Source organism: Lygodium microphyllum, chromosome 24 (assembly GCF_053477565.2).
Source record: "Lygodium microphyllum isolate KBCC chromosome 24, Lygodium_microphyllum_v1.1.10, whole genome shotgun sequence".
Taxonomy (NCBI): domain Eukaryota; kingdom Viridiplantae; phylum Streptophyta; class Polypodiopsida; order Schizaeales; family Lygodiaceae; genus Lygodium; species Lygodium microphyllum.
This window is the reverse complement of record NC_141158.1, coordinates 73,245,910-73,270,380: the sequence shown is the minus strand read 5'-3', so window position 1 is coordinate 73,270,380 and position 24,471 is coordinate 73,245,910. Positions and strand designations below refer to the sequence as shown.

The 24,471-nt window shown below is 44.2% G+C and overlaps 2 protein-coding genes across 2 annotated transcripts in view; both read right to left on the bottom strand.

The window, feature by feature from the left end:
- LOC148015242 (Amino acid kinase family protein) overlaps window positions 1-24,471 on the bottom strand; it is a 54,731-nt gene that overhangs the window by 1,398 nt on the left and 28,862 nt on the right. The window contains exons 7-8 of the mRNA XM_087665559.1: window positions 15,370-15,426; window positions 60-95 (exon numbers count right to left, since the gene is read on the bottom strand). Coding sequence (XP_087521685.1) covers window positions 60-95; window positions 15,370-15,426 — 93 coding nt within the window. The remainder of the gene's footprint in view (window positions 1-59; window positions 96-15,369; window positions 15,427-24,471) is intronic.
- Window positions 780-3,330, bottom strand: LOC148015243 (uncharacterized). Its single transcript, XM_087665560.1, has 2 exons — window positions 1,118-3,330; window positions 780-982 (listed from the first exon to the last, which is right to left on the bottom strand). Exons 1-2 carry the CDS (start codon window positions 1,231-1,233, stop codon window positions 781-783), a joined length of 318 nt encoding a protein of 105 aa, XP_087521686.1. The 5' UTR covers window positions 1,234-3,330; the 3' UTR covers window position 780.

Below are 24,471 nucleotides of genomic sequence, written 5' to 3'. Positions count from 1 at the left end.
GTACGTCCTCACTGGCTAAAAGAAACAGAACAACTTAAGAGAGCTTGAACTTCACTGACCAAATCAGCATCCAATACTGCATCACCATGTAAGACCTGAAACAGAACATTGATCACTCAGTCCATCTAATTTTCAACTGCCTAGCAGGCGGAAACAAAGACTCAACAGAATAAAGTAACTTGGCCTTGAATCGTGAAGCAAAACCTAGCTATAGACTGAGTAACCCACAGCCATGCATTAAAACCTTCTTTAGTTACAAAATGAGTTGAACCCCCGAGTTAAATAGATGAATTAGGAGCTAGACAGAATAGATAATAGGTTCTTTCAAGCAAAAACAGTAAGAACCTCATTTCAAAGGCTAGAACTGACAATCATCCCAATACCCAAGCTGCATAACATCTCTTTTGGTAAGTTAGACAAGTAGACATAATTGTTTGAGGTAAACACAGTATGAACAAGCTCAACAATTGCATTTCTTTTGAAACGGATAGTCCTTCCCAGCATATCTTAGTAGAATGACTCTCATTGCTGTTCAGAACATGTAATCAGGTTTTCAATCTAGTTTGGGTTGATAGATGACCCTTGTAAGCCTTTAGGGTTTTAGTTAAATTACATACTGCTCCATGAAGGTGAGGGGCCTTTGGAGGCTGGGGTGGCAAAATTTGAGGTGTGGAAGGCAACTACCTGCCTCATCCCCCTCCACCCTACAGTCCTGTAGCTTCATCCTGTCCCCCCAAACCCCCCCCCCCCCCCCACCCCCCCAAAAAAAAAACAGGGGTTTCAGATATCTGTATATTGAGGGTTCCAGTTTCCAATGTTACTACATACTGCTCCTTGAAAAGGACTGGCCCCGTCCAGGACAAGGAGACCATTGTAGAAGCAGCACTGGACATGTATAGCAGCAGGAAGAAGCTGTAGTCTCGGCAGCAAGCCACCATACATCCCCCACCACAAAGGATTTGCCTGATAATTCCTCCTAACCCTGGGGGGTGTCCAGAAATGAAAAATTATGCCTTAATTAATTGCTCAATTATTGGACACTTCATTCAGCTATCATGCACCCCCAAAAGTAAATTATATGAACATTAAAAAGTTATCATTGCGGGAGTTAATATACCTGCCCAACTGCTTAAATAGGGCCAGAGGGGGACTGTCACTTTCATCCCTCACCAGCACCAGCATCAGCCTTCCAGTGCCACCATCTCCTGCCCATACTGTCATAAACCCTTTCATAGCTGCCACATGATCATCAACTGCTACCACTGCTGTGGACTGCCTAGCCAAAATTGCTGCACCAGATCTGCATGCTGCTGTACCAGGTCAAAATGCAGGTTTTGCTGCTTTGTGACTGCTCCAGACTGCCACCCTATGTTCCAGACAGCTACACTGCTGTTGCAAACCTGCTATGCAGCCTTCTCCATTAGGAACACAGCATTTACCCCTCCAAATGCAGGTTTGCTGGCTGCAGATTGCTTATTATAGCAACAAAATGCAGATTTGCTTCATGAGTGACATCTCTATCCAATTGATTCTTGGCATCTTCAGCTCTGCCCTTTGCAGCCCACGGCCTGAACCTGAGTCTCAGAGGCCTGTGTGGTTTTCTATCGCCTTCTACATCAAGCCTTCACTACCACTCCATCTTCGTTGAAGTTGGTCCCCCCCTTCATCACCACTACTTGAGCTTTCATTGTACCTTGCTTTTACATTTAGTCATTTTCATTCCATTCATCTGAAAATAATTTGTTAGTTGTGGTGTTTGTATTTGTGCATTCCATTTTCCTTCTTGTTCACAAACGGTATCAGATCCTCACATGGTATCAAAGCTGGATGCTCTTGACATCTGAATTACCATGAGTATTAGACCTTTCAAGAGCACATAAATTATGATCTCACATCTTAGTCTTTTGCTTCATCAAAGTGTATTGTGTTTCTCATCATCAAAGCAATTGTCACCTCCAAAGGGGGAATCTCCACCTATTGAAACTCTTAAGAAAGTGATATTGACAAACTTCAACTTTGACATCTTGATATGGATTTTGATTTTACCCCAAGGCATCCCACCCTAAAGTAGCCAAGGTATCGGGAAAAGGGTGCATGTCGACTGCCCAATGATCTACCAAGACTACAAAGGCAATGGTTATCTTACCAAGGGAGCCTAAGTGATCACCCCAGAGAGGCCACAGCATCGGACCAAGGGTGCCTCAACTGCCTAGGGTCTACCTAGTCCTACAAAGGCAGATGGAATCAACAATGGACTATTCGTTTTTATTTTATTTTTTATTTTTATTATTTTCAAATTAAATTATTTTAAAGACTTTTGGTGTAATTTGTTCAAAAGATTTAGCATTAAGTAAGAGTTTCAAATAAGTGTTTGTCCCATTGAGTCACTATGTCCCGAAGTACGAGAAAAGAATAATGGATAGCTCCACTACCTTTATAAAACAAGTAAAACAATCTCATACACTACTAGGATAAGTGCCTAGGCATTCCAATGTGTGTGTGTGTGTGTGTGTGTGTCTATCAATTTTATGGAGAATATGTGAAGAGAGGGGCAATACCACAATTAAGCAAGCAAAACAAGCAAAGCCAACATGCAAGTATAGGGAAAAACTGCCTTGGGAGACTGCCATGTGCAATGCTACAAGTATGGTGAATCCGGATTCGACCACTCCAAGGGTAACCAAAAAGGGATAAATGCGTACAGATGCATGTTTACAAGAACAGAATACCGATGCATAAAGCAATGCAAAGGAAGATGCAAGTATCCATGCTTATGCAGAATGCGATGTAACAGTGTCACTTGGATAGTGCCCTCACAGGAGAATTGTTCACTTGCGCAAGCACCCTTTTAAAATCACGTCATACTGACAGTGTGGATAAAGTTACAAATGTTCATAATGTACAATACAAAATAAATAAAAGTCTGAAACTAAGAAAATTATAAACATCATTACTCACTATCAAGAGAAGGAAACCGCCCCCTCTCAAACTAAAAGTAAGAGGAAAGCACCCTCTCCCCGTCAATCTGTAGAAGTAGAGCAGGGTGTATCCAATCCAATTCATAGTAGAAGATATTGTAGAACCATCCTGTTAACCACCTTGCTCAAAATATCTATAAAATTGTCACTAGATGGCACAAACTCTAGGCGAATAAGTGGTAGTGAACCACCACATGTCGTATCTGAGAGGTGATGATAGAATTGTCCACAAGGGCAATGGTACTCTAGTTGTTGTAATAAACAATTGTAGGCAACTCACAAGTAAACTATAATGCAGCTAGAAAGTTTCTCAAATAGATGGCCTCCGTAGTACTATTGAAGAGAGCCCGATACTCTACCTCAGACGTGGAAGCAACCACTATCTCCTACTTTCGGCTAGCCCAAGAGATGGGTGCCATATCCAAGATGTAGAGGTAGCCTCCACGGGAACGCCAGGGGTCAAGATCTCCTGCCCAATCAAAACCAGTATACCTCTGCAAGCATAAACCATAACCATAAGTTAGTCCATAATTATAAGTACACCTTTAATATCTTGACACACAAGGATGAGCAATCCAATGAGACATTCTAGGTGCATTAAAATACCGACTAAGCAAACTAACTGAGTATGCAAGATTTGGCCTAATATGAATCAACTAAAGTAGTTTCTCTACAATAGAACAATAGATATGAGCATCAAAAGGCTGACCCAAGGCATCCTTGTGCAGATGGGCAGTGGAATCTAGGGGCATGGCGACTAGCCATATCTAATCAGTGCAATACTATTCCACCAATTATAGGGCGTACTTCTGTTGTGACAGAAAGATACTTCCCTCGGATCTATTAATCTTCATCCCCAAGAAATAAGATAACAATCCTAAGAATCCTAAGTTTGTCATCTCGAATGTGAAGCAAAGTTGTGCCTTGATTTCTATGATTGCCGCGGAATATGACCCAATGAGTAATATATCATCAACATATAGCAGGGTATAGCTAACCCTCACGCTAGTGGTGTATATATATAGATTTGGAACATACAGGGTAGAATGATATCTATGAGTCAAGAACTCATCCATCTTGTGGTACCAAGACCTCGGCACTTGCTTGAGCCCATAAAGAGCTTTCTTCAAGCGAAATATATTGTCAAGCTAGTCAACAAAAGAAAAGCCAAGAGGCTACACCACATAGAATTCCTCCTCCAATCCAAATAACCGTTAAAAAATGCACTTTTAACATCAATCTAATAGATCCGTCAACTGTGGTGAGCGGTGAGCATAGCCAACAGACGAAATGATGTCAACTCAACAGTAGGTGTGAAGGTTTCCTCATTATCAATGCCATGCTTTTGCCTACAACCTTGCACTATAAGGCAAGGCTTGTATTTATCTAAAGTACCATCAGTCTTTAGCTTAGTACTAAAACTCCACTTCGTCCCGATGACCAGCATATGACACGAGCACGATCCACCAATGTCCAAGTCCCATTTCGATGAGTACTATCCACTTCGTTCTCCATAGCCTCACACCACAAAGGGTCCTAGAGAGCCTTCTGCCACGACTCAAATATGCAATGTAATCAGCTGGCAAAAGCAATGCATATGAAGCCTAGGGGGCAAGCTGAGCAAACCTTTTAAGGCTCTCCAAATTGGAATCCGATGAAAGGATCCTCGAATCTTGCATGGTCTGCTAATACCCTCGAGGTAACGAGTCTCGTAGAGACCTAGGAGCTAAAGTATTTGTAGGAAGGTCAATAGCGGGCAATAGATCTAGCTCAATAGACACGATCTCAAATTATGTGAGCAGAGGTGAGGATGAAGAATCCAGTGTGCAAAGAACTGCACTATGTCCCTCTCATCAAAGACAACATCCCTCGTAACGATTACCTTGTTCATCCAAGGATCGAACAAACAATAGGCTTTCGCTTCGAAAGAATAGTCCACAAAGATCAAGAGATCAAGTCGAGGGGTGAGCTTTTCTATCTTGTCATCAGGAGTGTGCATATAAGCACAGCTATCGAAAACTCTGAATGAGAAATAATAGCCGAGAGCCAAAAAATGCCTCATACGGAGTTTTTTTAGGGACCACCATAGTTAGACATCGGTTAAAGATGTACACTAAAGTGTTAACAACCTCAACCCAAAGGTGCTCAAGGAGCTTTGCTACAACTAACATAGAGCATGCCATATTCAGGATAGTCCAATTCCTACACTCTACAACTCCATTCTGTGCAAGGAAGTTGGTAGAGATGAACTGGCGTGCAATGTCCTGCTCTTATAGAAACTCAGAGAACTCGTGGGATGTAAACTCGCCACCAAAATCACTCCTCATACTATCCACACGATGACCAGCCTAGTTATGAACCAACAGTACCCAAGCACTAAAATAAGTAAAGGCATCGGACTTGTGCTTTAGGAAGTACACTCACATGTATCTAGAGAAATCATACACTATCAAAAAGAGATACAGTGGGCCATTCAAGGAAGCAGTGAATGTGGGACCACAAAGATCTACATGAATGAGCCTAAGGGATTCTGCAAGACAAGTAATAGACTACTGAGGAAAAAACATGCAATTTTGCTTACCAAGGTGACATGCTTTATAGACCTCAAAGTCATAAAGAAAGTCATAGCCCAAATGTCCTAAGCGAAAATGTCAAAGACGCTCAGAGTCCATGGGCTCTCCGGTAGTAGCCAAAGCCTTCCCGAAGCAATGAAACTCCGGAGTCCGAATCATCGACAATCGGCTCGGTAAGAAAGTGTGTCATGTGGTAAAGGCCATTAGGTTATGCCTTGTCTCAAGCAATCACTAAACCAGTCTAACAATCGAGGGCCTCAACTGTGATTACTGTGAAGAAAATTGCTCACCCCAATTGGCAAAGCTACTAAACAGACGACAAGTTTACCTCAAGCTGAAGGACATAATAGACATCATCTAGCGAAGCTAGATCCGAGCCCAAGTCAGTGGCAAACTGACAAGACCCTGGGCTTGAATCTTAACCGAGAAGTTGTTTCCTACATGAACACTCTTGGCTACAAGGGGTCGAGAAATGAAAATGTCCACTCTAAGTCATGTGATGGCTAGCTCCACTATCCACAAGTCAAATAGGTGCTAACGTGCTCACTTGTGAGGAGTGGGCCTCTGGAAGTACCTCATCAACTAGTAACTCGCAAATGTAAATGAAACTCACATTCAATGTCTCTAAGGAGACGATGTGGGCCTCTATAAACCAATCAAACAAACCCTCTAGAGTTGAGTAGTTTGGCCGACTGTGATAGCTGACCGGTAGCAATGTGGATCTAGCCTCGCCACTGCCCCTACTAGGTATTGCCTGTTAGAGATCAGATCAGGTCAGCAGGGCAGGCCTGGTGCAGTCGGACTGCATGCAGTCGGACTGCATGCAGTCGGACTGCACAGTCGGACTGCACAGTCGGACTGCCACGTGGCAGTCCGACCTGCAGCAGCCAGTCGGCTGCATTTAATGCAGCCGCCTGGCTATTTCTGGCACCCCCTTTTGCCCCGTTTCTCGGCTATTTATACCCGACATTCTCAGTAGTCTGGTACACTTCTCTGCTCGCAGATTACAGACCGGTGACACGCGCAGATTCCGTCTCTGTTTGCAGATTTCAGACAGCAGACAGTGCAGACTGCAGCGGACTTCGAGGTGAACAGCAGGTTGCATCGTCGAGGTGGAGACACGCAGTCCAGCGCACTGCGCCCGTGTATATATCTGCATATCTTTGTATTCAGCATTCTTTATACAGCAGATCTTCATCGTCCACTGTCTCTTTCTCTCTCTTCTCCCTCTGCGTTCTCTCTCTCTCAGTCCTACGCTTCCGCACCGCTGCACTCTGACATGGTATCAGAGCAGTGTTTGAGGGCTGATTGAGCGCAGAATCAACCTGAAGAGGAGTTTCCATCGCGACACAAATTTGCGTTTTTTGCGTTTAAGGGCAGACAGGAGGGCTGCGCCTTGGAACAAGGCTGAAACGAGTGTGGGCACACAGGAAAGGAGTACAGGTGGTGGATTTGCTGCTGTTTGACGCGGAGGAAGTTTGAGTTTTCAGCCTACAAGTGCAGGTTTTGCTTTTTCATCGCCTCCGGCGGGGTGAAGAAGCTTCAGGACGTGGAAGAGCCTTAGCAGGCTGAGTTTTCCCAGTCAGAGGGGGCTGCTTTTGCGTTTGTGAAGGCATTGCAGGTGAAGATGTCTATAGAGATTGACTTGGAGTTCCAGGCGATTATGGACGGGAAGATGCCTATCTTACCGGCTCTTCCTGCAGATCAGAAGCTCGACAGCGACAACTACCGCATTTGGCGCATCATGATGTTGGCCATCCTTGAGTCCTATGATTTGGCGGAGTTGGTACAGGAGGAGATTGACCGGCCCTCGGTAAGAGATGAGTCCAAACTCTCTTCCGATGCTCGTGCGGAGTTGGCCAAGGCCCAGTCTCATTGGGACAAACTGAATGCTAGGATTCGATCCTTTCTCTTTCTATCATGCACTACAGCCGTGATCGCTCACATCAAGCACTTGACGGTGGCTCGGGAGATATGGCTGGAGCTTGATCAGATGTACAATCGGATGACCCTAATGAAGCGGGTTTCTTTGGAGGTACAGATGCGGACCTTGTCCGTAAATAAGTCTTCTTCGCTCTAGGAGCACATTAACAAGCTACGGCAGCTTCAGATGCAGGTTCAGAATGCGGGGAAGCCGATTTCCTCCGAAGACATGGCGATCACACTCTTGTCCCAGTTGCCGCCACGATTCGGTACATTTTACTCTGCCCTTATAGCTTCGGGGCGAGAGTCTACTCTTCGGTGGGAAGAGTTGGTTCCTATGGTTTTGGACCAAGAGGAACAGTTAAAGGGACAGAATGCTTCCAAGTCGGAGGCGTTGACAGGTCAAGCCTCTCAGAAGAAGGGGAAGGACCAAAAGAAGAAGAAGAGGGATAACAAGTCCCAGAAGGACAAGGACAAAGACTCCACATGCCATATTTGTGGAAACACTGGCCATTGGAAGAAGGATTGCCCTGACAAAGACACGAAGGACACCAAGGATTCTGGAGCTGTGGCTGCACCCTCATCAGCTGCATTTCTTCATCTAGTTGTCATTGAGGACGCTTCACCGAATGCTTCTGATGCTGCGATGACGACTCCCCAGGCTCGAGAGTGGATTGTTGATAGTGGTGCCTCACGACACATGACTCCTTCATCAGATGGTATTGCCCAGCTGTGACCCTCGCGTGGGCAGATTCTCATTGGAGACAGCTCTTCAGTTTCTATTGCAGGTCGGGATAAGATGCAGCTTATTCCGGATGGACGAGGTGGTACCCATACCTCAGAGGTTTTGCATGTACCAGGATTAGGGTACCATCTCCTTTCAGTTCATAAGATTTGCTCCCTTGGTCTTTTGGTGGAGTTTGACAGTTCTACGGTGCGAGTCCTTGATCGTGGATCGAGGAAGGTTCTCTCATCCGGATATGAGGAGAACGGCATTTACAAACTGAAGTCTTCCACCGCCCTCTCTACTCTTCTTCTTACCTCACAGTCACAGTCAGAGTTATGGCATGCTCGGTTTGGTCACCTGAACTATGACTATCTTCGGAGGGCGTCACGTGGACAGCTTGTTCGAGGGTTGCCGGATATAGTGGTGAGCCAGCAGCCATGTGTCTCCTGCATTCGGGGGAAGCAGCATAGGGATGCCATTCCCCACACAGCTTCGCGGCGGTCTACTTCACCGATGGAGCTAGTATCTACGGATCTATGTGGCCCTATGAGGAATGAGTCCCTGCGTGGGAGCTCGTACTTCATGCTGATCGTGGATGACTACAGCAGGATGACATGGGTCTACTTTTTGGCACTAAAGTCAGAAGCTTTCTCGCACTTCAAGGATTGGCTTCTCTTTGAGGAGAACCGATCGGGCCGGACGTTGAAGACCTTGCGATCCGACAAGGGAGGTGAATTTGTTTCTAATGAGTTTGCTCGGTTTTGTGCAGATAGAGGAATTCACCAGGAGTTTGCCAATACCAACACTCCTCAAGAAAATGGTATTCTTGAACGGAATAACCGCAGTGTGATCGAGATGGCGCACACCATGATGGAGCACCGACAGACCCCTCAGGTTCTGTGGGCCGAGGCTGTGGCTACTGCAGTCCACATCCTTAATCAATCCCCTACTTCGGCCGTGGAAGGGATGACCCCATTTGAGGCTTATTTTGGGACGAAGCCAGATGTTTCTTACTTTCGAGTCTTTGGGTGTGATGCCTATGTTCACATTCCCAAGGCTCACCGTGATAAATTTGAAGTAGCTTCCCGAAAACAGGTATTTGTTGGCTATAGCTCCCAGTCCCAAGGCTACCGACTGTATGATCCCGTCAAGCGGGATGTGTACACTAGACGTGATGTGCGGTTTATGGAGGTTCCGGCTACTTCAACGGGTGAGGAGCATCCCGTTCTTGGAGATCCAGGGGAGAGTTGGGCTTCTTCTACAGTTCCACTGGAGCCCATGCCTTTTGATTATGATTCTGTTTCTGACACAGAGTCTACTGTTCCACCGGACACCTCTACGGAGTTACCGCCGGTGGATATTCCAGAGTCTTCTGCTGATGGAGAACGTCGAGGGGAGGTTCGGCCTCCTCCTCGCTGGGCCCATGACACACTCCGTGATTCAGGGATCGAGGGGGTTCCTGAGGAGTGGGGACCGCACGATGGTCCGCGACGGTCACGGAGGCACCAAGGATATTCTACAGAGCTTGTTTGCTCCAACTATTGTTTGATGACCCGTGTTATGCAGGATCGAGAGCCCACCTCCGTGAAGGAGGCTTTACAGTCCGCACCATGGAAGAAAGCTATGGAAGCCGAGTTGGAGGCTATTGAGAGGAATGGCACTTGGTCACTCGTGCCCTGCCCCCCGAAGAAGAAGGTGATTGGAGTCAAGTGGGTCTTCAAGACCAAATACCTAAGCGATGGTACTTTGGATAAGCACAAGGCTCGCCTTGTTGCTAAAGGTTTTGCACAGCGCCCCGGGATTGACTGTCATGACACTTTTTCCCCCACAGCTCGTATGGCGACCATTAGAGCTGCTTTGGCTGGCCATAAGAGATGGCCTGTTTATCAGTTGGATGTGAAGTCGGCCTTCCTCAATGGTGATTTGAAGGAGGAGATCTATGTTGAGCAGCCTCCTGGCTTTGGATCTTCAGATGGGAACGTCTACAGGTTGAAGAAGGCCTTGTATGGCCTCAAGCAGGCTCCGCGTGCATGGAACGAGAAGATTGATTCGTTCCTCCAGTCTCAGTTGGGATATCGGCGGTCCAAGGCCGATCCGCAGCTGTATGTTCACACTTCCGAGGATGGTTGTGTGCTGTTTGTCTTATATGTTGATGATTTGATTGTCACAGGTGATGATGCACAGCAGGTCCAAGAGACGAAGTCAGCTTTACATCGGACGTTCGAGATGACGGGCTTGGGTCTACTCCATTTCTTTTTGGGCCATGAGATTTATCAGTCTTAGAGGGGGATCTTTATCTCTTAACAGAGATATGTACAGGAGCTCTTGGTGTCTTTTGAGATGGAGGATTGTCGAGCCCTATCTACTCCTATGGATCCGAATTGGAAGGCCACTTCCCATTCAGCTTCTCCTTTGGCGGATGCGTCCCGCTATCGACAGTTGATTGGGTCTTTGATTTGGCTTCTCAACACTAGGGTTGATCTCTGTTTTGCTGTTGGGCTCTTGGCAGGGTTCATGAGTGAACCTAAGACGGTGCATTGGCAGGCTGCTCAAAGGATACTTCGGTATTTGAGGGGGACGTCTGATTTAGGGATTCATTACCCCGCAGGGACAGATGGGTCAAATCTTGTACTTGCAGGTTGGAGCGACTCAGATTGGGCCGGTGACGTGGACCACAGGCGGTCTACTACAGGTTACTGTTTTACTTTGGGTGCAGGTGTTATTTCATGGAGTAGTAAGAAGCAGCCCACGGTAGCCCTTTCGTCTACTGAGGCGGAGTATCGGGCCGCGTCTTCCACCACATGCGAGGTTGTGTGGCTTCGGAGATTATTGGAGGAGCTTGGGTGCCCCCAGACTCGTCCTACATTGCTGCGATGTGACAATGAGAGTTGCATTGCCTTGGCAAGGAACCCTGTTTTTCATGCCCGGACGAAGCACATTGAGATCCAGTACCACTTCATCCGAGAAAAGCTTCTGGATGAGACCATCACTGTGGAGTATTGCAAGACGGAGGACAATCTTGCGGATTTGTTTACGAAGGAACTTCCTCAGACTCTACTTCGGAGACATTCTAGATCCCTCAGGCTTCTGCCCTACCCAGGCTCTGAGAGGGGGTGTTAGAGATCAGATCAGGTCAGCAGGGCAGGCCTGGTGCAGTCGGATTGCATGCAGTCGGACTGCACAATCGGACTGCCACGTGGCAGTCCGACTTGCAGCAGCCAGTCGGCCGCCTGGCTATTTCTGGCGCCCTCTTTTGCCCCGTTTCTTAGCTATTTATACCCGACATTCTCAGCAGTCTGGTACACTTCTCTGCTCGCAGATTACAGACCGGTGACATGCGCAGATTCCGTCTCTATTCGCAGATTTCAGACAGCAAACAGTGCAGACTGCAGCGGACTTCGAGGTGAACAGCAGGTTGCATCGTCGAGGTGGAGACACGCAGTCCAGCGCACTGCGCCCGTATATATATCTGCATATCTTTGTATTCAGCATTCTTTATACAGCAGATCTTCATCGTCCACTGTCTCTTTCTCTCTCTTCTCCCTCTGCGTTCTCTCTCTCTCAGTCCTACGCTTCCGCACCGCTGCACTCTGACATTGCCACCACCCTGCTTTTCCTGTTGGGAGTTACCCAACTAGGGTACAGAGGTCTAATTCTTAGATTTTGGTTGTGTGCCTCTTGCCTTAGATCAACACTCGTCATCATAATGGCCAGCCTTTTGACAATGTTGACAATACTTTTTCTTCTTAGATACATTCTGTCATCCAAGTTTAAGTGAAGATTGAGTGGTTCCTTGCGATTCACTAGCCCTATTTTGATTTTGATTTTAATTTGAGTATTGTTTGCCCTTCCCCTGTTGCCCCCTTTGAGAAGATGCAACTAGAGTCTCCTCTATTGAGGACGTGTTATAAAACTGATCGAACAATTGTGCGTAACGCAACACCTAATACTCGAACTCATAAAAGGTGGGCATCTGAGGCTGTGAAATCACCAACGACACAAGATGGAAATATTTTCTTGGCAACTTGTTAAGAAATAGGATAACTTGATCATCAAAGGACTCAGAATCCCCAATGGTTGAGAGCTCGGCGAGAAGACGCCGATAGTCCATCAACTTGACTTTCAAGTCATCCTTGTCTGTGATTTTGAAATTTTGGAGCTCATGATCCAAATTGATACGACGCTCGGGTCCTATCCCGAGCTGCATAGCAATCAATCAACTATGCCCAACGCTCAAATGCTATGTCGAAATGCTGAAGCTGAGAGTGAAACTCAAGCAACAAGCCCTACATAAGCTCAACAATAGCAGAGGCATTACGAGTCTTCTATGAGTAGACGGCCTCCGATGCAACACGGGCAGAATCTAGTTGGGGTTCCAACCCCTATACTAAATTCCATAGGTTTTGAGAGTCATGTCTCATCAAATTTGACCAAGTGGTGTAGCTTGACCCATGAGACGTCTAGAAAAATGAATAGATGGGATAAGATGGAGGATAAGATAGTGGTAGTGTTGGTGAATAAGAAGGAGAAGAGGGTAAAGATGGATAGGCAAAAATAGACTGCAAATGTCCAATGAGTGCCGATTACTGCAAAGGTACCAAAATGGACATAGGTCCATATGAAACCGAAGCCTGTTTTGATGAAGAGTCTCTTCTTGATGAGCATCTCGTGATCCAACACAAAATACAGAATCAATTGGCATAGAATCTGAAATAATAGGATTCGTACGTGGCATTGAAGAAAACAAGTATTGTGGAAGTGATGTATAATCGAAGCGCGGTTCCACTTGCGTATGGCTTGTCCATAGTGGAAATTTCGAAGGTCTTGCAAGATCATTCGTTCTGTGCATCGAATCTAAAGAAGAAAACTCAAGCTTACCTTCAAGCTCCTGTTGAGCCCTATGCATAAGGATAAGATCACACTCAGCGGTAGAAAATTGATATGGTCTATCGACTCCACGGTAGTCTGATGATTCTCTGCCCATGTCAAATCGGGTAGTAGTAAGCTAAGAGACCCTCTCCTAATCGTTTCTGTTCATGTTTGGTTGTGGAGACTACAACAGTGTTGTGCATGTGTTCAAAGTCATCTAACCCTTCTATTGTTCATGCTTTTGCAAATGATCTTTCCAATCAAAAGCCAAGGTTTCTCAAAGAGTACCTAGCTCTGATACCATGTAAAGAAATGCTCTAAACGCAGAAAACACAAAACCAATCTTACGACAAAGCACTAACTGATAAATACAAAACACAATTAGGGTTAGGGTTAGGGTTAGGGTAAGTCAGAGACGGTGAACACAATGAATAATGAAGTGAATGAATATTGAATATACAGTACTCATGTCACACTATGCAATGAATACTAAACCTAGAACTCTCGTATCTCTAGGATCAAGGCAAGGGTTATGAGCTGTAGAGCATATTATACTCCAAACTATCCTGAATCACAGCAAAGTAGCCTCTGTGTGTCGAACACAGCAAACACAGCCAAGGAAGGTTGGATCTGATGCAAACGGCAATGCATGAGAGAGACTAAGAACACACGTATTTAAGGAGAGAGAAAAACCGGGCAACAGTTGTTAAATGCAAACGCAACAAACAAAGGAGAGAGAAATTCAAGGCGAAAGCTCCAGACTATTGGTGACAACACCTGATGATGATGTAAGCATCAAACGCAGTAATTTGATTGTAGGTGACAACTCCAAGGTACCAAGCGACAGCTATAGAGTGAAAGCGAAGGCAGGCTGGAATCAAGCGCCAAGTGGTAGCACGTGGTTAGAGGAAGCTCTAACTGTGATGTCCTTTACTTCATATCTCTTGGCACAAGTGCACACATGATGACTTGTTTCTCATGCTCATAAATGAAGAGCAAAATGGATGCAATCTCATAACATCTCTAAATATATTTGCTATGGCTGCAAGGTTGGAAATTGATTTGGCCAAATCAAAGTCTCTGTCTCATGCACAGCATGGCCTTTGTCCAGCTTGATGCTTTCGCCACGTCTATACATCTCAAGGGTCCTTCCACGAAATAGCCTACCTTGTCCAACCTTCCTCAATTCTCACAACCATCATGCCGTGTTACACTAGTGGTATGTCAACTTTTAAGTACACAAATGTTACTAACATGGCCACCTCCTCCAAATCAAAGAGGAGCACATACAGCCTTTGTTCCCATCTTCTCCATCTTTCCCCCTTCTCCCCAATGTTCCTTTCCATCTCAAATCTCCAGGTTGGGGTTAAGCTCTTTCACCTACAAACATATAGTTTTAGTCAGTCAAGCATGAAGATTCTGGCTCGTGAGTTTAGCTTTGTAATGTCATGACACAAATTAACAGCCAAGGTTTGGGCATGAAGAAACAAATGAGTACTGAACGATGATCTAGGCATCTGCCTTTATTCTATAGGGCATATTCTTGATCAGTTGCAGCTACAGGCATGGGCTGGGATACAGTGAGTTCTAATATCTGATGGCAACAATTGCTTTGTAATCACAGAGAAACATTCAACTAGGCTAAGTGTGCTCATAAATCCAGTTTGTGTGACAGAGTCTTTCAAGATGGGCTCTGGCACAGTGCTCATTTGACTTATGTTGTGCCATGGTTGGCAGTGCTCACTGGCCTAGGCAACTCCAACAGCCCATTTTTCAGATCAATTGCTCAGCTTCTTGTCACCCTCATAATGTTTCCACTGTATTTCATCATTCATATCTATCAGTATCACACATAGCCTACATGCTTTCCACCTCGTGCTTTTCTATCATGCTGTTTGCACATAAAGATCATCAAAGTAGAGAATAGAAATGAAAAATGAAACCAACATTGGGCTGATCACTCTCTGCCCAGTGATTATAGGCGTCCCTGTTATCAGGGTAGATTTTGTTACAACATTGAGGCCCTGATCTGTCACTACAGTCTACAGCACAAATTCTATTCTAACTGTAGCCATAAACATAATTCTTATGTGTTTCCTGTTGTAATAATACAATAAATGGCAGGCGGATTCTCACCTTTGCATGTTAACCTTTAAGCATAGTCTGAACAGCACAAATCAGTGTCTTAAACAAGGGTAAGGAATATGCATGTCTTACAGTTTCCCAGACTAAAATGGTATTTGCTTAATTGACCTAAATAATTATAGCCAGATGTTAGTGTTAGAAAAGGAAGACATACTGGTATCAAACCTTCATCGAGTGTGCTCCTCAGCTTCAGCACATCACATTTCTCCAGCTGAAAAAGGAAAGCAAGTAAAAACAAGCTAAACATTTGAATGTCATACGCCTTCATGGAATTTATACCTGAATGCTTATGCCCCAAGAACCCAGACCTATGTACTACTTGAGACATGCAATAAAACACCCACAGAATGAAAAGTTACATTAGCCTGCAATACTGCTATGACAAGTTCACGCTGCTAAATCACATGCATATGTATCAAAACAATTGCATGATCATCTCTCTTATTTAAGTTCCAAATAATCAACTTGAAGGGAGTTCAGGGTAAGGCATCTTGTATTCTCACTCAGTTATACTGTTTGTGTTGATCTCGTATTTATTTTGGACATTTTACCTACCTAGACCATTAAAGCTAAAAATATTTCATAGCTGGACAAAGAGCAAAATTGAGCACAAACCAGTAACAGAAAGAGAAACAGGTGAACTTGCACAGTGCAAAGGAACTCCTTCATAAGGAGAGAGAATCAACTAAAAGGTGCAGACTCAAGGGCAAAGAAGTGATTTGGAGAGATCGCCAATCCACCATGCACACACCACACACACACCCTTATACCTTTAAATTAAACCACTGTTCAGTGACTTGTCAATGTATAAAGGTCACATCAGTAACACAGTCGCCGACAGCATGCTAGCAGGTGAATAGCCACAGCTTGCTGCAACTCAGGAACAGAGGGATAGATGAGTCTAGGCAGAACCATAGAGATCTACTGAATTGAACCAGGCTCCTGTGGATCAGCCATATCCATAGCAGATGTCACGGGGACATGAAATTTTGAGATGCTTTAATCTTGCTAGTAACATTCGATAAAGTTATTAATCAAATGTGCAAGGTTGTTTAGCACATGTGATGCACATAGCAGTTATTTCATGGGAACAGGCCAAGGACCCCGAGGATGCAGTGGGTGTTAAAGGCAAAAGTTTTGTTAAGTTATGCCAACTGGGTTTTGGTGGTCAGTTGGTCCCAGGTTGGACCCTCGGACAATTGTTTGGCCATTAAGTGTCAGTGGTGACACTAGGGACTAGCATTAATTAATTAATTAATGCTAGTCTAAGGGTCAACAGAGATTGGGAACCACTCCAAGTTGCAAATGGCCTAGCCAATTTCATTATAGATGGGCATGTTTAATTTTGGGCAAGGTCAAAAGGGCTGAAATTAATTTTCAGAATTAATTAATTCGGAAAAATTAATTTAATGGCTGAAAATGCATTAGGCAGACTACCACTTGGCAAAACTTTCCCATGCAACTAGGGAGAAGGGTGTTGGAGGGTGGTGGAAGCTAAATTGCAGCCATTCGAAGCTTGGTAGAGGGAGAGGAGGTGATCAGATTTGGCTTTGAGAGGCAGCGACAACTGATCGAGCACCGCGATAGGACAGGGGACAGCAAGATTTCTCTTCCACCTGAAGAGAGGCGGCGATAGAAGAGGAGGGCTCGCCAGCCGAGCTGGTGTTTTACCCTCCCCCCCCCCCCCCCCCCCCCTGTTTTGAAGCTGTTGGTGCCATTAGATTTGTCATCAGAGCTACCAATCAAAAGATACATTTCAGCTGATTTTCTCTCTTTCTACAGCATTCTCTCATCTCCTCCAATCTATGCTCAAGCATTCTCAGCCATTGGTAGCAGAGTACAGCCAAATTTGGTGGACAACAAAGAGTTTATTGCTGTAATCCCTAAATTACAGCAGTAATTAGGGTTTAGCAGCCACCTTGGGACCCGTGCCATCTGTCAAAGGCATTGTACACTGAAATCAGTACCGGAAATTTGTGGAATTGTGAGGATTTCATATGCTAGCCCATCTGTTGTGAATTTGAGGGGCTTTTGAATCAACCAAGGAGATTGTGAAATCTCGGCTTGTAATTTATCCATCAACAATTGAAATTAAAGAAATACCAAAAGGGGCGCCAATTTTGGGGCCAACAGGGTGTCCACTATCAAAGTTTATGAAGGTAAAGTGAGCATTTCAGTTTATGTTCATTTGCTGATTGCTGTAATTAAGTGCTTAATCAGGTTAAACCACCCTATCCGAGAAGGAAGGCTGGTTTCATGGTTCCATTGCCAGGATAATCACTCAATCTCTTGATTTGGTAAGCCCGAGGCACCTAATTGCAAGCCAAAGCTTTGTTCTAGTGATGATTTTTGTGCTCAGCTGAGAAATTACAGCAACATGTCTTCATACAATGAGATGGAATCAAGCAGTAATGATGCCTCTCAATATGGACATTCTCATGGGAATGAAGGAAATGCAATGCCTAATCTTAGACAAGGCTCTCATGATGGACAACAAGAAAAAAATATTGTTGTTGGGCAAGATGCAGGGTCTTCGAGCCATCATGAGGTGGATGACCAGCAAAGTGAAGAGGAATTTGATGACCAGTTCAAGAATCAGATGAGGACAACAACAAATCTCTTTGCTGAATTGGCAAAGGATGCTTAGTTCACCCAATTTTTGAATGCTCCAAAGAAGGACAGCAAGGGCAAGAAGAAGAAGTCGACTTCTACACCTTCGGGACAGCAAGGTGCACCGAAGGTAGTGCTAAATCGTTCACTTAAAGCTCCTAAAGAGGCCAATGAAGCTAAACAGTTGGTACCTATGGGGCAAGGAATGCAAATGCAAGGCCATTATGGAAGTGCCAATCCAATGGATTTTGGACAGCCGGGCATGCATGCTATGATGGGGCAGCGAGGATACTTTGGTGATAATACGATTTTTCATGCAATGGTTGGCCAAGGGCCACATACGGGAATGCATGGCACAAATCCCTATGGTATGCAACAGCCAATACATGGTGTGCAAGGCCCATTGTTTTCGGATATGGCTGGAAATGTGCAAAACCCTATGTATGGTAGCATTGGCTTGATGCTTGGGGCACAAAGTGGAATGTTTGGCAATGCATCTACAACCTCCGAATGCTTATGGGGCTCAAGGAATGACTGTTGGTCATCCAAATGCTTCATTTGGGCTTGGTCATGATGTAAATACAGCAAATGCACCCTTTTTGCAACAGCCAATGTATGACAACTTGACTCCTAAAGGGAAAGCAAAAGACTATGATGAGGGTGGAAAAGCAGTGAAGTTTGAGTCCTTCAGTGGTGCACAAGATAGCCTGAAAGCTTTGACCTTCATTTAGGAGTTTGATGCAGCCTATTCAGGGGGAAACTTCACCGAATCCTTTAAGATTCCAAAGGCAGCCACTTTCTTGAAGGGGAATCCATTGCAGTGGTGGTCCACGCTCTTGATGCAAGGTAGAGCACCATCAACATGGGTACAATTCAAGCAAATATTTGCATCGAATGGGTTAACTAGTACCTTTGAGGTGAACATCATGACAGCTTGGAACAAGCTTGATGCTAAGGAATGCAAGAATTTAGAGCAATACAATAAGAAGTTTAGGGATGCATTGCCGCCCGTCACTTCTTATTGTGCCGTACCCCTTCATGAGCAAGTGGAAAAATATGTATGTGGGCTGCCCAAAGGAATTAGGGATTTTTGCATAAAATCCACCGTGTCTAGCATGTCTCAGCTCTTAGAGACTGTTGCTACAGCCGATGCTTTGCTGCGTGGAAAAGATTCGGGCTTCCAAGAGAGCAAGGAGAAGCCTAATAAAAAGTTGTTTAAGGCTGAGAAAAGGGGCATATCTGAAATCCAGCCTGAAAAGAGGCCAAAATAACAAAGAAAGGGCTCGAAAACATTGGCACAACGTAGGGAATTGATGGCTGCAAATAAATGCTTTATTTGTGAACACGAGGGTCATATTGCCAAGAGCTGTCCCAATAGGCAACAAGCTGCAAAATCAGAAAATCAGGGAGATCCTAAGGGTAAAGGGCCCAAAACATCAGTGGGATTGGTGCCGATGTTGTTAGTGATCAGCCCAATGGTGATGCTACTAAGTTGTGCAGAGCATGGGGAAAAATTAGGGATCAGCATGCATTGATCTTCTTTGATAATGGCGCACGAGCCAACTTCATCTCTAGTGACATGGCATCCCATCTAGGCATCAAAGAGGATGAGATAGGAGCCATGGGGGAAGTTGGAATGGTATGTAAGGGTCATGCAGAACCTATCACACCACTCATTGGAAAGCTTTGGTTGCGCATACAGAGATATGTGGACAATGAAGAGTTTTACATTGCTCCACTTGAGGGTTGTGATGTGTCGCTTGGTATGCCATGGTGCCACCGTATGCATGCAGTGATTGATTCATATGCAAAAGAGATCACTATTCAACATAAGGGAAAAGACACTCACACCCTTGATGTAAAGTTGAAAGGGGAATCTATCCCTGTTGTATCTACAGCTGCTATTTCTAAAGTAATGAAAAATCATCTTTTAGCGTATTTAGTTTTTCCTAAGGATAAGGATGATAGTGAGAATGTTGGGAATACATCTAAATTAGAGAAGGATCGCATGTCATTTCTGAAAAAATGTATGCTGATTGCTTCTCTCAGTCACTTCTAGGGCAGCTACCACTTGAAAGACCCGAAGATCATGGCATAGACCTTATCCCTGGAAATAGCCCTCCTAATAAACCACCCTATAGAGTCAATGCAGCCCAATAGGAGGAAATTATGAGTCAAGTAAATGAGCTGTTAGAAAAAGGGAAGATTCAGCCCAACTCATCTCCTTTCTGTTTTCCAGTGCTTTTGGTGCAGAAAAAGGATGGTTCATAGCGTATGTACATTGATTATCGTTCTGAACAAGATCACGATAAAGAACCGCTTTCCGATCCCTTGGATCGATGATGTTATGGATAGATTACAGGGGACAGCAATATTCAACCATATAGATTTGAAAAGTGGATATCATCAAACACGCATTAGACCGGAGGATGTACCTAAGACAGCTTTCAAGACATTTTTTGGGTTATATGAATTTCTTGTCATGCCTTTTGGACTTACGAATGCTCCTACCACTTTTAATCGAATGATGGATCGCATCTTTCAGCCACATAGAGCATTTGTGGGTACTTTCTTTGATGACATGATTGTCTATTCAAAGAATGAGACAGAGCATAGAAAGCACTTGGACATTGTTTTCAATGAGCTACGTAAGCATAGGCTGGTTATCAATGACAAGAAGAGTGAATTCTTTTTGCATACAATCCACTTCTTGGGACATTGTATCGGCTGATGGTATTCGTATGGACCCCGCTAAGGTTGAAGCAATACGTTCATGGCCAGCTTTGAAGAATGTTCATGAGATCTGCAACTTCTTGGGTTTATGTTCTTACTATAGAAAGTATGCACGCGGGTTCGCTGAAATTGCATCTCCATTACATGCTTTGCAAAAAAAAGATGTGCCATTTAGATGGACAGCAGTGGAAATTTAAGAGGAATTTATAGGTTTAAGAGAAAGAGCTCTTGGTTGTAATTCATGCACTGTCTACGTGGAAACATTATTTGTTGGGGGACTGATTTTACAGTCCAGACAGACCATCAGACTTTGAGGTACTTTCTGACGCAAACAAAGTTGTCAGAGAAGCATATGAGATGGGCAAATTTTCTCTCTATGTTTCATTTTCAAATTGTACACATTGATGGTAAAATGAATGTTGTGACTGATGCACTGTCCCATAAGCCACAAATTTCAGCCATCACTATGGTTTATCACACTGAGTTGGATGCCATGAAAGAGCAATATGCTGCTGATTCGGACTTTGCTAATGTTTATGATCAGCTTTGCAATGGCCAAAGGCATGAGCATTTTATGCTAAGAGATGGATTTCTAATGATGCATGGACGACTGTGTGTCACAAAGCAGTTGAGGCCTAAAGTGATCATTGAAAGTCATGCTCCTCCGTATGCAAGACACAGAGGTATTGATGCCACAGTCAAGGCAGTGGAGCATTTCTTTTATTAGCCAGCTTTGAGGCAGGATGTAGAGCAGTATGTTAGGGCATGCATCATATGTCAAAAGGTAAAGCATGATAGGCAAAAGATATCGGACTTGTTGCAACCCTTGCCTATTCCAGATAGGCCTTGGCAGAGTATTGCTATGGACTTTATCTTTGAGCTTCCTAGGACACCTACAGGGAATGATGGGATATGGACTATTATTTGCAGGTTTAGCAAACAAGCCCATTTCATTCCAGTGAGGAAGAAGATAAAGGCTAATCATATGGCACGATTATTTATGCAGCAGATTTTCAAGTATCATGGTATGCCTGAGTCCATCATCAGTGATCGAGACCCTCAAATGACCGGTCTATTCTGGAAGGGATTGTTTGAGAATATGGGTACCACGCTGAAATTCTCATCATCCTTCTATCTGCGGAAGGAATTGTTTGAGAATATGGGTACCACGATGAAATTCTGATCATCCTTTGGTCAGTCTGAGAAAGAAAATTCCACAGTGTTGGATCTTTTGAGATACTATGTTTAAGACCACAAGACAGTGGCAGCAGTATTTGCCATTGGTTGAGTTTGCATACAACAATACAGTACATAGTTCCACTGGCAAGGCTCCATTTGAGGTGGTTGAGGGTGGCAAGAAGGTTCCACCTATTTTACACACTAAGGATAAGATCTTTGAGGTTGATCACTTTGTGGAAAGCTTGGATGCAGCCTATGCAAAGATAAAGTATGCACTTCAGAGATCACACGACAAACAAAAGCGGGCAGCTGATCGCCATAGACATGCTTTGCAGTTTGCAGAGGGCGATTATGTATTGCTGCGTTTCGAAAAGGCAAGGGTGAAAAAGATGAAGGGAATAGAGATGTTGTATCCAAAGTTAAGCATGACATACTATGGGCTCTTTCAAGTGTTGGAAAAGGTCACTGATGTTGCATATCGGCTGAAATTACCTCCACATTGGCGGATACACAATGCCTTTCATGTCAGTTTGTTGAGACATTTTCGTGGTGATGTGCCAGAAGATGTATCTACTAAAATTCAGCCAAAGGTTAAGGAACTAGATGAGATTTTGGTACCCGAGCAGATTTTGGCACATAAGGAAAGGAAGGTCAGAGGTAAAGTTTCCACAAGATATTTAGTGAAGTTTCAAAACTATTCACCAATGGATGCAAAATGGATTGAAAAGGATGACTTAGTAGACCATCCTCCGTTATTGCAACTTTATCTCGATGCCTTTCAGTTAGAGCTGACTTTGGATCGGGCTTACTCACGTTCAGCAGAGCGGGGGTCCGGAGCATTGCCTGATGCTCAAGGGGAAGGTACACTTCCACTCCACCGGCTTTGGACAACTCTCGTATGTAGTGGATCTCGGATGTATTCAGCATGCATCCAAGGTACTGTGCTGACAGTATGTCTGCCATGAGGTCACTACTCCATGTACTAGTCATTGTGAGATACATGTATATGAGTATGGTTGTCACCGCAGCTCTGAGACTATACTTATGCATGAGTTTTTGGACCAGTTTGGCATGAGTTTTTGCCTCAGTTTTGAGATCAATTTCTTATTAGTTTCAGCTCAATTTTTGATCAGTTTGAGAACCGTTTATGATCACTTTGTAATCAGTTTTGCATTAGTTTTTGCATCAGTTTCTGATCAGTTTTTTTTTACCATCATCTTGTGATTAGTTTCAAGTCACATTTGCAGCCATCTGTGATCAGTTCTCATATCAGTCCATGATCAGTTTATGATCAGGTCATGCTCAGTTTTTAATGGTTTACAGCTGATTCCATGGACAGCCGCATGTAAATGAATGTCACTGACAGTTTCAGCCATGGTTTATGCTGAGAATATGCTTTACTGTGGTTTTGAAGTCAGAACAGTTGAGAAACATGAGTTATGGATGCATCCAATGGTTTCTAGCAACAATTTTCGACTGTTTTTCAGTTTTCTATTATGTTTTGCTGGCTGGAAATTTTCAATAAGTTTTGCACATATGCAACGGTTTGACAACAGTGGCCAATGTTGTGATGAATGTCATACCAAACAGAAATTCCAGTGCAATATACTTTTGCTTTGGCCCAATGCAATGCAATCGAGGAAGATCGCAAGGTTTTCAAGGGGGGAGGTCTATCACAGGGACGTGAAATTTTGAGATGCTTTAATCTTGCTAGTAACATTTGATTAAGTTATTAATCAAATGTGCAAGGTTGTTTGGCACATGTGATGCACATGGCAGTTATTTCATGGGAACGGGCCAAGGACCCCGAGGATGCAGTCGGTGTTAAAGGCAAAAGTTTTGTTAAGTTATGCCAACTGGGTTTTGGTGGTCAGTTGGTGCCAAGTTGACACTCGAACAATTGTTTGGCCATTAGGTGTCAGTGGTGACACTAGGGACTAGCATTAATTAATTAATTAATGTTAGTCTAAGGGTCAACAGAGGTTGGGAACCACTCCAAGTTGCAAATGGCATAGCCAATTTCATTACAAAAGGGCATGTTTAATTTTGGGCAGGGTCAAAAGGGCTGAAATTAATTTTCAGAATTAATTAATTCTGAAAATTTAATTTAATGGCTGAAAATGCATTAGGAAGGCTGCCACTTGGCAAAACTTTCCCATGAAACTAGGGAGAAGGCTGTTGGAGGGTGGTGGAAGCTGAATTGCAACCATTCGGAGCTTGTTAGAGGGAGAGGAGGTGATCAGATTTGGCTTTGAGAGGCGACGATGACTGATCACGCGCCGCGACAGGACAGGGGGCAACAGGATTTCTCTTCTGCCTCAAGAGAGGCGGCAGTAGAAAAGGAGGGCTCGTCAGCCGAGCTGATGTTTTCCCCCCCCTTAGAAGCTATTGGTGCCATCAGATTTGTCATCAGAGCTACCAATCAAAAGATACATTTCAGCTGATTCTCTCTCTTTCTACAGCATTCTCTCATCTCCTCCAATCTATGCTCAAGCATTCTCAGCAATTCTCAGCCATTGGTAGCAGAGTACAGCCAAATTTGGTGGACAACAGAGAGTTTACTACTGTAAACCCTAAATTACAGCAGTAATTAGGGTTTAGCAGCCACCTTGGGACTCGTGCCATCAGTCAAAGACATTGTACACTGAAATCAGCACCGAAAATTCGTGGAATTGTGAGGAATTCATATGCCAGCCCATCTATTGTGAATTTGGGGCAGCATTTGACCGATTGG

Coding starts and splice junctions, on each gene's coding strand:
- LOC148015243 (XM_087665560.1), bottom strand. CDS start 1,233: ATGAAAGGGTTTATGACAGTATGGGCAGGAGATGGTGGCACTGGAAGG. Junction 983..1,117: donor CTATTTAAGCAGTTGGGCAG/GTATATTAACTC, acceptor GACACCCCCCAG/GGTTAGGAGGAATTATCAGG.